This window comes from Anas acuta, chromosome 3 (assembly GCF_963932015.1).
Source record: "Anas acuta chromosome 3, bAnaAcu1.1, whole genome shotgun sequence".
NCBI lineage: Eukaryota > Metazoa > Chordata > Aves > Anseriformes > Anatidae > Anas > Anas acuta.
The window spans coordinates 95687358-95700839 of NC_088981.1; the positions used below are offsets into that span (position 1 = coordinate 95687358).

Here is a 13482-nt window from a genome sequence, read left to right on the forward strand (position 1 = left end):
TGTTTTTTTCTTAAAGCGAAATCATCCCACTCCAAGGCACAGAGCAAAGGGAGGTTCTTCATCAAACAATTTTTTCTCATTCTGAAACTTCATACATATAACTAATACAATATTGTAATCTTTATGTAGTTTTCTTCTACAAACCCATAAAGGAGCCACTATGAGGAAAAAAATGCGAAAGAAAACAAAAACACAAAAATGACTCTTTAAGAAAGTACATAGGCACAGCTCAAACTCAGTTATCCTTCCTGTGATAAAAATATCCTACTAGACATTAACCTAGTTATTAATAACAAAAGAATTTGACTTTTTATTTAGTTATTTATTTATAGTTTTTGGGGGTAGTATATTTTTGTCTATTTTTTCATTTTGATGCAGAAGGAAGTATGGTTCTTTAAAGTTGAGTTCAAGATTTTTTCTGTTTTGATGTGGATTTGCTTTTTAATTGATAATTAAAGGAGTTTCTGTTTTTAGTGTGTAGTATGGAGCAAGAATCCTTAGTAGTTTGTTTAGAAGTAATAAAGTTTACTTCTGGTTGTCTGAGATTTCTGAGCAACTGTTTTTTGTCGTTGCTCTGCTTTGTGTCTCTTCATACGTAACAATCTCTTTAACAAGCAATACACGAAATATGTGAAGTAGGTGATGTGTTAAAATCAGGCGTAGGTCAGCAGTCTTCTGGTTGTTCTTTTTTCTAATGCAACCAAATTTAATTAAAAATAAAAGGCACAGAATACATTTCATTCTTCATCAGATGATCTACACATATAAAATAAAAGCCATTTTCCCGGGTGATCGTTTTGCCCCAGAGACAATGAACTGTGTATGTTTCATTTTTATGGGTTTCTTTTTTCCCCCACTTTTTTAAATCTGGAAAAACTTCTCAGAGATAAGTGCAAGTCATGAATGAAATTAAAATAATATGACTGAGTTCAATTTTCATAAGAAGCATTGAATCAAAACTGTGAGTATTCATTTACTACTCACAAATTCATTTTACTATTAATTTCCATATGGCATAATAGGTTTGCCTGTCACTACTTAGAGAAACAGAAGACAAGTGAAAAGATTCCGGGCACAGCAATATGGAATTTGCTGATAATGATATCACTGACTACTTGAGTGTAATACAAATGATACTAAGACAAATTTGCCTGACCTTGAAAGCCTTCCTCTTTTAGACTGCTCCATAGCCTGTGTTAAACTATAAGATCCCAATGCTCTGTGCTATAACAGCTTAATTTTTTAATGGACTCATGTTTCTCAAAATGTCTTTGGTATTTTCTGATGTTGTTTAATCCTGCACCAAAGTCCTCTGATCCTGCTCTGAAAAATATTCCCTGCCTAGCCTTCTTACTTTCATAGCCCTGTTACAATACTCCTCCTTTTATGGAGGAGGAATAGGTTAAACAAACTTGGTGTGCAAGAATGGGCCTGATGGGATGCACTGAAGAATGCTGAGGAAGCCAGCTAGTAGCATAAAAAGGCCACTCTCAAGTGTACTGGAAAGGTCCTATGACTAGAGGAGGTTCAAGAGGACTGGAAAAAGGAAATTTCAGTCCCATCTTCAAGGAAGGAAAGAAGGAGGATCTGAGGAACTACAGGTCTCACCTTGATCATTGCGAAAAGTGATGCAACAATATTGCTGGAAACCATTTCCAAATACTGAAGGACAAGATTAGGAGGAGTCAGTATGGATTTATAAAGGGGAAATCATGCCTGACCAACCTGGCATCCCTGTGCAATGAGATGGCTGGCCTGATGGATGAGGGGAGAGTAATGGATATTTGAAATCTTGGTTTAGTAAGGTGTTTAGCACTCTATCACACAAGGTTCTTGTAGGCAAACTGTTAAAATATGTTGACAAGTGAACAACAAGGTGGATTGAAGACTGGCTGAGCTGTTGGGCTGAGGAGGTTGTGATCAGTGAGTGGCACAAAGTGCAGCTGGAGACCAGTGGTGTACCCCAGGGATCAATATCAGGTCCAACATTGTTTAAAATCTTCAGTAATGATCACTACTGATCACCAGGACAGAGTGCAACTTGAGTGCAAGTTGCAGGTGACAGAAAATTGGGAGTAGTGGCTGATAAACCATATGGTTGTCCTGATGTTTAGAGAGACCTTAATGGGCTGTGAAATTGGGCCAAGATGGAGTTCAATGAGAGGAAATGCCAAGTCCTTCCTTCAGCGCAGGTGATCCTCTGCCTACAGAGCTGCATACAGAAGCTTAGGATCCCAAGTAGAAACAAGATATACACACAGCAGTGAGTCAGGTGAAGGGTCACAAAGATGATTGAGAGCTTGGAGAATCCATCATACAAGAAAAGGCTGAGACAACTTGGGTCGCCTAGACTAAAAAAAGAATGCTGAAGGCTCTGGAGAAAATTTGTTGAAATATATAAATACCTGATTCCGCGATGCAAAGAAAATTGTCCAGTAGCAGGATGAGAGACAAAGGAAGCAAACTGAAATAAAATAAATTACTTTTAAACATAAGAAAATCCTTTTACTGTGAGAGTGATCAAACACTGGAACAGATTGCCTAGAGAGCCTATGGATTTTCTGCCTTTGGAGAGAGGGCATGGCCCTAACAACATGGTTCTGTGCCATCTACTGTGAGTGACCCTGCTTTGAGCAGGAGTAGATGATTTCCAGATATCCCTTCCAACTTCAACTGTTCTGTGATTTAATTGAATATTTACACCAATAATAATACACTCAATAAGGTATTAGATGGCACAGTATAATGAAAATAATTCACTATAAATTACTTGGATCTATTTGTATGATATTTCCACATAAATGTGGAATCATACCAGAACTAAAATATGTCAGTATATTATTTTTAATGAAATATGTGCTTTTCAACAAAAGGAAGGCTGGCAGATTCAAGTGTCATGCTCTGTGTATTAAGATATGTGTAGTGATAAACCATGATAATTCAGGCCTTAAGAGACTGAGGAAAAGAAGGGGCGGGTAAGTGCTCAGGAAAAGAGTATAACCCAACAGAATGTATAAAAATAGTAGCATTATATATTAAACTTCTTTTTCTTTTTCTTTTTTTTTATTATTTTATTTTTGTATATTTTTTTTTTTTTTGAATATTTACAATATTGAATTAGAAATAGCATTTGTGATACAAGTATGCATGTGATTTTTTTTTTTATTATTATTTTTTTTTTCTTCCAGCACCATGTGGTGGACATTTGACAGCATCTAGTGGTGTTATATTGCCACCAGGGTGGCCAGGATATTATAAGGATTCACTTAATTGCGAGTGGGTGATTGAAGCAAGACCAGGACATTCCATTAAGATCACTTTCGACAGGTGAGAATCATAATAGTAAATATCAAGTAACTTATGAGCACAAATTATCTTTTCTAACAATGAAGAAAAATATTTGAAATTATTTTATTAAAATACAAGAAATTCAGTGTATATTAGAATGCTATATGCTAACACAGTTTCATTCTAAAGTATAATCCAACTGAGATGGTCAGCCTGATTAATTTTTAAATATGTTATCCCAGTGTGGACCTAAATTAGACCTTCTGGAACAAATGGGGATTATGTCCCTGTGTAGCGTGCAGGTTCTTCTGGAATAATAATTATTTTTGAAGGGGAATTATTTTCAGTCTTATATGGAGTCAGGAGGTAGTGAGACTACATTTAAGCAGCAGGAATGTGAACTGCTTTTGACACGGTTTCCCATAGGATCCTACTGGACAAAATGTCCACCATACAGCTAAATAAAAACATCATACAATGGATGAGCAATTGGCTAACGGGCAGGGCCCAAAGGGTTATGGTGAATGGCGCTGCGTCAGGCTGGCGGGCGGTCACTAGTGGGGTCCCTCAAGGCTCCATTTTAGGGCCGGTACTTTTCAATATTTTTATAAACGATCTGGATGTAGGAATAGAAGGTATTTTGAGCAAGTTTGCTGATGACACCAAACTTGGAGGAGTTGTGGACTCTGTTGAGGGTGGAAAGGCCTTGCAGAGGGATCTGGATAGGTTGGAGAGCTGGGCGATCACCAACCGCATGAAGTTCAATAAGAGCAAGTGCCGGGTCCTGCACCTGGGACGGGGAAACCCTGGCTGCACGTACAGACTGGGCGATGAGATGCTGGAGAGCAGCCTAGAAGACAGGGATATGGGGGTCGTGGTAGACAGCAAGTTGAATATGAGCCGGCAGTGTGCCCTGGCAGCCAGGAGGGCCAACCGTGTCCTGGGGTGCATCAAGCACGGCATCGCTAGTAGGTCGAGGGAGGTGATTGTCCCGCTCTACTCTGCGCTGGTGCGGCCTCACCTCGAGTACTGTGTGCAGTTCTGGGCACCACAGTATAAAAAGGACATGAAACTGTTGGAGAGTGTCCAGAGGAGGGCTACGAAGATGGTGAAAGGCCTGGAGGGGAAGACGTACGAGGAACGGCTGAGGGCACTGGGCCTGTTCAGCCTGGAGAAGAGGAGGCTGAGGGGAGACCTCATCGCAGTCTACAACTTCCTCGTAAGGGGGTGTTGAGAGGCAGGAGACCTTTTCTCCATTAACACCAGCGACAGGACCTGCGGGAACGGGGTTAAGCTGAGGCAGGGGAAGTTTAGGCTTGACATCAGGAGGGGGTTCTTCACAGAGAGAGTGGTTGCACACTGGAACAGGCTCCCCAGGGAAGTGGTCACTGCACCGAGCCTGACTGAATTTAAGAAGAGATTGGACTGTGCACTTAGTCACATGGTCTGAACTTGGGTAGACCTGTGCGGTGTCAAGAGTTGGACTTGATGATCCTAAAGGGTCCCTTCCAACTCAGGATATTCTATGATTCTATGATTCTATGATTCTATGTTTAATCTTTTTGTAAGTATTGTGACCTCAATTAGATCTTTTTACTAACCATACAAGAATCTTTCAAAATTGTGACTGTAGTTTTCAAAGAAAGAAAAATTCTTTAAAAATAAATTAAAATATTGAAAATCTTCACCTTTGGGCATCTTTGTAAAATAAGTATTAAAAAAAAAATATTAAAATCTCCATTTGCTTAGTTACTTGATCTAGATACTAATATCACACTAGATGTTCAATTTGGCACAAAGATGCACTGGATAGTATGAAAGACAGTGCCTGGAGCTAAGCTGCAGTGTCTTCTTGTACAGGCCTTCCTGTTTTTCTGTCACTCAAGCAGAGACAATAATCTATGTCTAGTTTTGATCTTTGCAGCGAGAGCCAACAGTGATGAGTAAAATGATTCAGTGACAGATTTACAAGCCTTCTGTGTCTAAGAGCAGAGACAAAAATGTATGAAAATGAATGAAGAGAAGAGCAGAAGAATGTAAAAGTGATTATTACTGTGTCAAACCTAAGATACATCTTACTTCGTATTGTGTTCCTTATGGGGACAAAAAATGCAGAATTGTGGACAAGAGCATTGTCGCGTTAAGGGGTGTAGCTGATTAACTGTTATGGGCCTGGTCGATTTCAGGGTACTGAATTAGTCGGATTCACCAATAACGCATTAACCGTCTGGGGTCCGGTTGGATATTCACCAATAATGTGTTAACTGTCTGGGTTCTGGTTGTATTCTATCACGGTCACGAATTCACCAATAACATATAACCAACCTTTCCCTAGTTGCACTTAATGAGAACTATAATGATGCAATCAAGTGTGATTTATTACAGCAACAGGTACACAGGTTCTTTGGATTGCCGGCGATAGTGACTGTCTGCAAAAGCAAGCTAGCATGCATGAAATACACAGGTGTTACAGGTGTTACAGGTGTTACAGGTGCACAGCCTAGAAATAAATGCTTTAAAAGGATCAAAGACTCTAGACAGATTTATAACCAAGTGTTCAAATCTCACCCAAAGGCGTCCCAATGGGGGGGGGGAAGAGAGGCTCAGCCCATCAACTGGTCCCAGGAGTCAGGGGGTCCTTGGATGGATGTCATATTCCCTTGGGATGGTATCTCCCCTGACAGTGATATCTTCCCTAACATCCCCTCTCTCTTAGGCCAGTTTATATTATTTTCTATCTTTTAGGTGGAGCTTGAGTGACTCTAGTCAAGCATTTCTTAGTTATAATTGGTGAAAAGTTCTCTTATCTCCATTTAAAGTAATAGGCTCTGAGAAATTCAGAGTGCATGCTTGGTGAGGGGTGGTCGTACCTTGGAGGTGGGTAGCTGTTGGGATGGAGGTGTGCTTTGGTATTATAATGATATTATAATGAGCAAAAAGTACTCTAGGATACAGCATTTGTCAAAACATGACAGGTCCTTGGCTCAGGGTGGCAAAAAGTGCAGCTTATCGAGCTTAGGTCTCGGTGTGCATAAGAACAATAGAGTCCCCACCTGGTTACAGAACCTAGCCGTGGTGTCTCCACTCCACTCTATGCTCCATACTGTTCCTTAGAGCTAGCACACCAAGTTTCCCCAGCGCGATAGCATATAAGGTTGGGAGCCTAGGGAACGCTCAGATAATGCAGCTATGCCATACCCTGAAAGCCTCTTCAATGCTGTACATTTTCTTTAAGTTTTATTTTCCTAGTTACCTCAGTCAATTATACCACAAGCATGAGGGCCGAATTCTGGGAATTCTGTAACAGATAAATGTGTGTTATTGCCGTGGTTCCACTTGAGCGGGCAGCCAAGCTCCACCACAGCCGCTCTCTCACTCCCCTCCTCAAAGAGGAGCGGGGAGAAAATAAGATGAAAAGGGCTCAAAGTTTGAGACAAGGACAAGCAGATAGTGCAGTAATTATTGTAACGGGCAAAACAGACTCAGCATAGGGAGATAGTAAGATTTATTGCTTATTACTAACAAGCTAGAGAAGTGAGAAACAAAAGAAAGAAACCAAAAGCACCTTCCCTCCCATCCACCCTCTTCCACCTCTTCCCCCCAAGTGGTGCAGGGGAACAGGGAAATGGGGGTTATGGTCAGTCTACAGCGCTTCTTCTCTGCCGCTCCTTCTCGGTCACTCTCATCCCCTGTGCTGTGGGGTCCCTCCCACAAGATACAGTCCTTGATGAACTGATCCGGCGTGGGCTTCCCACAGGCAGCAGCTCTTCCAGAACTGCTCCAGATATGGGTCCGTACCATGGGGTCCATCCCTCAGGAGAAAACTGCTCCAACCTGGCTCCCCTATGGGCAGCAGCTCCTGCCAGGTCACCTGCTCCTGCGTAGTCTCCTCTCCACGGGCTACAGGTCCAGCCCGGAATCTGCTCTGGGAGGGGTCTTCCACAGGCAGCAGCCTCCCTCAGTGCAGGTCCACCTGCTCCACTCTGGTCTCCTCCATGGGCTGCAGCATGGAACCCTGAAACCCTGCTCCACCGTGGTACTCCATGGGCTGCAGGGGGACATCCTGCTTCACCATGGTCCTCACCACAGGCCGCAGGGGACTTCTGCTCCAGCAACTGGAGCACCTCTCCCCCTCCTTCTTCACTGACCTTGGCACCTGCAAGGCGGTTCCTCACTCCTCTCACTCTCCCAGCTGCTGCGTGGCACAGCGTTGTTTTTTTTTTTTTTTTCCCTGTCTTAAATATGCTCTCACAGAGGCGCAAAACAACATCGCTTATTGGCTCAGCTCTGGTCAGCAGTGGGGCCCTTCCCAAACATGGGGCAGCTTCTAGATCCTTCTCACAGAAACCACCCCTATGGCCCCCTGTTACCAAAACCTGCCACGTAAACCCACTACAGTTGTATTTCCCCAAAGTGCTTTCCTAATTTGCAATTCAAGACATTCTTGAACTGAAAGATTTTTTTTTTAATGTGTTTAGTGTGTTTCTGCATTTCTCACTTTGATTGATTTGTTTGGTGTCCTCATCCTTCCATGTAAAGTTAACATTCATTTCAATTGAAGAATTAACATTCTTCAGTTTGGGAAAAACACATGACACTGTTACGGCCTGACATGCCACTAGTGGGGATGGTGGAATATACAGGCAAGGTGAACAGTGTTGTTAAAAGCTGTTCATAAAAGTTGTTTGCTTTCATTGTATTCAGCAGGAAGTTACAGAATTTAAGTCACTGGGTTTTTTTTTGTTAGTTTTTTTATTTTATTTTATTTTATTTTCTTATTAAAATCTCAATATATAAATTATAGGATTATATTTACTTGCCATCTTTGCCCTTTTTCTTTAAAATTAGTTATCAGAAACCTGAGATTCCAGGAAGTCTTCACGAATTCAGTGGAAGCAAACAGTTTGTCCTGGGTCTGTCCCCTCCCAGCTCTTACTGCACCCCCAGCCTGCCTGTTGACAGGACAGAGCAAAAGGCTGAGATGTCCTTGGCTTGGTATAAGCACTGCTCTGCAACAATTAAAACATCGGGGTGTTATCAGCACTCTTCTCATCCTAAGCCAAAACACAGCATTCCACCAGCTATTAGGAAGAAAATTCTTTTCTAACTGAAACCAGGACACAGTTGTAAAATGGAGCATTTTAATGTTATTAAAGGAAATGGTCTGCCTGTAGCTGTAGACCTTAACAGTTTGACCATTATATTTCTGAGGAAAGTAATGGGAAACATCAGCTCCTGTGCCATATGGTCCAGTTCAAGAACTACATTTACTGAATTTTCTGCAGATGCACACACATTCAATTAAGAATATTGTAGAGTATTGTGTGCAAATCAAACTGTGATGAAATTAAGCAAGAGCTTTGAGTTCCCCTGAAACAAACTTGAGAAATCTGATCCAGTGTAATTCTCAAAGTACAGCAGGCAGGCAGTTAATCTAATCCAGTTTTATATCAGCAGTATTAAAAGAAGGATTTGGTCTTCTTTCTCTAAATGTTACAGTTACAAATACACGTTACTGTTAAGTACAATATTAATGTACTTATAGTAGAGAAGCTTCTATTGGAGTTTCATGCCAATGTTCCTGGTAGGTTTAGAAAATTGTATAGTTTTACTACATCATATAATAAATTTCTTTAACATTGTTGTGCTTTTGGTATGATAAGGTAATAATATAACTTTTTCAATAAAGTACTTCTTTTCTTCTAGCATGAAAACTTTGCTACCCAGATTAAAACTTGAATGGTAAATACTTTTTTCTAATTTAAAAGAAACTTATCTGCTTCATTTGCTACATTAACAAATTACAAAGCAGTAAGCAAAATCAGTATCAAATAAAGAAATAAAATGATCTATTAATTGCCAAGCACAATATTCTGTCATATTTTGCCAAGATTGGGAAAAATAGAACTCTTTTATATTTTGCTCTGTCTTGCCATCACAGATACAGTTGCCAGATTTAAATTTTGCACCATGAGAGTGATATTTGTAATATAAATTAGCTCACTCTTGAGCTAATGAGGATTTCATGTTGCTAGACAAATGCATCTTACTACAGTTCTTAGAAACTTTCCAGAAATAGCAGCAAATGACCAAATAACCCTATGAACATTTTATATTGAAACATTCTGAATTTAACATCATGACAAATGCCTGGAAAGGCAACAGGACTGAAGGATTTTTGGTACTTTGAATATTGGTGAAAACTCATTGAATAGTAGATAAAACAATCCTCTTCATTCAAAACCTAGCTATCCATGAAAAATAGTATAACATAGCAATATCGAAGAGTTTTTAAAATTCTGTGGGAATATTTGGAAAATGTCCTACCTTTTAACAACATAAATATGCTAATAAACATTAAAATATTTCTAAAGAATTATTCTTACTTAGTAAGGATGCATTATTTCCAGTAATCAATTTTCTTTGTGTATTGTTTCAGTGATAAGGCAGATTGTAAATAAAGTCCCAAAAAATGCGCTCCCAAATACTCAAAATCAGAAAAGTGAACTAAGTTTGTGATGAATAAGAATCTACTGAAAAAAAAAATAAAATAAAATAAAAATCATTGTAATTGGTAGCTCTTGCTGTAGGAGTTACTTGAAGATTTGTCTTTCTAGCAAGACTCTGCAACCCATCATTCACACACAGCACTACTAAGAAAACTGCAATTGCTGGCTAGGAGCACTTTATTTTTAATTAGTTCTCTTCACAAACATAACTGTTAAATTAAATATTGAAGTATTGATCTTGAGTCCATTCATTATGAGTACAAATAAAGTATTAAAACCAGGCTAGCACTGTGTGTCTGTTTTCCTTATTCAGCTGCAGGGTAAATCAATGTATAATCTTTGAAATTATGGAAAAGTACTGAATAACTGTCAGGTTCTTGAGTGATGCTCTCTGTGACTATTTATCCTGCTAAATTAAACAGTACCAGAGAATTTTCCAGACTTGAGAAGTCTGTATTTAAACACTTGTTGAAATAGTTGCTAACATACTTCTTACGCTTGCCAATTAGAATTATCAAACATGGTTCAGGAGTTAGTGCTGGTAGGCAACTATTCATAATAGGAAATCTGAGTAATATCTTCCTGTTTGTGAGTCTGAATTATGTCCTTCCATGATAGCTGACTTCAGTGCCAGGGACTGGTCTTGAGCATGCTTAATGCATGCAACCTTTGTATTCCACTGTCAGAGAGGGCAGATAGCAGCGAAAGCAGTCACTTGGATTTTAGCCAACATACCCAAAAAGGTCAAAAGCACCACAGATCTAGAGTTTCCTTGGTGAAGAGAGAAGAGCTATATGTAGGGCACATCAGAGTTTCCAAGCTTTGTGTAGTTAGCTGTTATAGTTAAGCAAATACTTTCAGATTTGTGAACGTGGTTTTGTTTTCAGGGACTCACGAGAGAATGAGAACTATAAAGTTTACTGACTACATGCTAAATCATCACTTTCCGTTACTGATACTGATATGTATGTGGAAATGGTTTTAATACTGATGCTATTGGTCTGTAAAATATAATGGCTTGGCTGGGAAACCGTTTGTTCAGTCATCGTTACCTACATAGCATAAAGTTTATTTAGACTTTGAAGGAATGTCCCATGTAATTCCCCTTTGTTGTCTTTAATTACAAGAACACAGTTTGTTACCTCCAGACTCACTAAGTACGTATCCCATATTGGCAAGACAATTTAAGGGCATTCATTATGAAACAAGTGCACAGGGACTGAGATTTTTACGCTCAGAACTTGATTTTTTGAGCCCTATGGGAAAAGACAAGACAATCTCAAAACACATTTTCTGTACTTGCTCTGAAAGGTAAGCATTTTACAAAAATAAGAATACTGTGTTTGCAGGCAAATATATTCAGACAAGTGTGGATATCTGTGTAATAGTAGAAACTTTTTTAATAGGAAAATGGATGTGTGATGTTTAGATGCTGCAGTTCACAAGAGTATCTGATATAAGTACAAACTGCCTTGAAATGCATTTGATGTGAAAAATGCCAGTCAAAGTTTCATCTACAGAAAGAGCAGATTTGAGCTGTTTGATTTAAGACCAGCTAGTAGTGGATGACTGCACACACAGATATGCTTTATGAACTGGACAAATGTGATGTGGCTTAGAAATTGGCACAGATATTGATTGTTCTGTTGATTTTAAGGTTTTTTGTTCTTGTAAATCTTGTTACCCTCCTTATTTTTCCCTTCCTGTCTTTACTAGCTTTTTTTTGACACATTTAGGTAGGCTAAGGAATTCTGTAACAAATTTCAAAATGAGGGCTTGATTTCAGTTTAATGTTTTTGTAATGCTTTTTCTTTCTTTCATAGGAAAATTTAATTATTTAAAAGTAAATTAGTGAACTATGACAGAAAAAATTCTTTCGCTAAAGCATTAAGCAGCTGAATATATAAAACAGTTTTTGCCAAATATCAAATAAGGAAATTGTTGAAATAAAATAATGAAACATTATTGAAGATATTCCTAAAATGTCAAAATATTTTTTAATCTGATGGCAAGAAATTTCTTGGGTCTTCATAATGTAGTTTTCTATGAGACAATTCAGAGTTTTCTACTCAGATTCCTCACTAGATGTCATTTTGAAGCCCAGTCATATGGTTGATCTGAAGTATAGTACACACCTTATAAATTTTATATGATACTAGAGAAAAAAGAGAAAAGATGTGTAAAAATTTCCTTAGTTGTTATTCACAATAATGCACTGATGGAGCTGTAGATATACTGATTTTTATATATATTGACATTTTTGATCAACGTGAGTTAAACTTCTAACAGCATTCTTCTTCTAACAGACTTACGTATTCCTTTTCAGATTTCAGACTGAAGTTAATTATGACACTTTGGAAGTCAGAGATGGGCCAGCTAATTCATCACCATTAATTGGAGAATACCATGGAACACAAGCACCCCAGTTCCTTATTAGTACTGGCAATTATATGTATCTGCTGTTCACTACGGACAACAGTCGTTCCAGTGTTGGCTTTCTAATTCACTATGAGAGTAAGTCTGATATTTCTCTGTTTTTCATTTAATTTTGAAAATAACATTCAATTGGAAAATAGCGAACAAATAAGAACTAATAAACTGTAGTCATTATATTTGTATCAGAACAAATATATTTCACAGTACTGACTGTGAAACTATTAAGTCATTTTGGAAAATTTTACTTCATGAGTTCTTGTATGTTATTCAGACTGCTTATGGGAAAGTAATTTTAGAAAATCACCCTTGGATTTAAAGATATGTTGCGTTTGCTTATTCTGCCCTGCCCCGGCCTTTCTCTATGTGTATATCTTCCTACATTTTTAATACGCTTTGTAGTTCTGAGCAGAATTGAGCCTTATCCGTGGTGATTCTAAAATGCAAATAAGTGCATAATAATATTGATCTGTGAACTCTGTAATCACTATAACACTATTTTCTTTAAAATTGGTTGTATAAAATTTCATATATTAAACTTTCTGAAGTCACTGATATTTATATGATAGTGTAGCCACTCACTTAAATACTGAATAGAACACGTGTTTAGTGTGGATAGGCTAAGCAAATAACATTGTTTTTGTCAGTTATTGCAGTCTTATCTGAAAACTAACCTGACTGCAGTGAATTTTCTGTCACATTGGGTATGAATGCCCAAACTATTTCATAGCTACATCAAAATTTGGAAATTCTGTATATTTTAACTTTGATGCAGACAACGTGGTAATGGCTGAGGAGATAATAGTATGATAAACTGCAAGGGCACTGAGCAATGCAAAGACAAGGAACAGAATGCAGGATGCCAAATGAGTTATGTGCAGATGCTGATTTTCCCTTATTGTTTTTGAACTAAATGGTTGCTGTTATATTTTGTACAGTTGTCCCCAATTTTTTTTATAATGTGTTTTTATTTTAAACCTGGTATCAAATACATGTTGTCTCCCGTTAAAAATAATAATAAAAAAATAGCAATATCTGCTCTACATGTTCTTAAAGAGGTAGGTCTAATTATGAAATTATTTAGAACAGCATTCTTATATTCTCTCTTTATCTTTTTTTATCAGTGCACTTCAAACCTTGAAATTTGATTAGAGCTTTTAACAAGTATTAGTACTTCATTGTCTAACTTGAATTTATAGGGATCCTACCTTGATCTGGCCTAGCTTCAATAGAATCTGACAATTTTATTAAC

At 38.2% G+C, this 13482-nt stretch overlaps 1 protein-coding gene across 2 annotated transcripts in view; it reads left to right on the plus strand.

Moving 5' to 3' along the window:
• CSMD1 (CUB and Sushi multiple domains 1) overlaps positions 1–13482 on the plus strand; it is a 1153949-nt gene that overhangs the window by 866605 nt on the left and 273862 nt on the right. For both annotated transcript variants that reach the window (XM_068678424.1, XM_068678425.1), the window contains exons 16-17: positions 3189–3327; positions 12124–12311. In XM_068678424.1, the coding sequence (XP_068534525.1) occupies positions 3189–3327; positions 12124–12311 (327 nt within the window). The remainder of the gene's footprint in view (positions 1–3188; positions 3328–12123; positions 12312–13482) is intronic.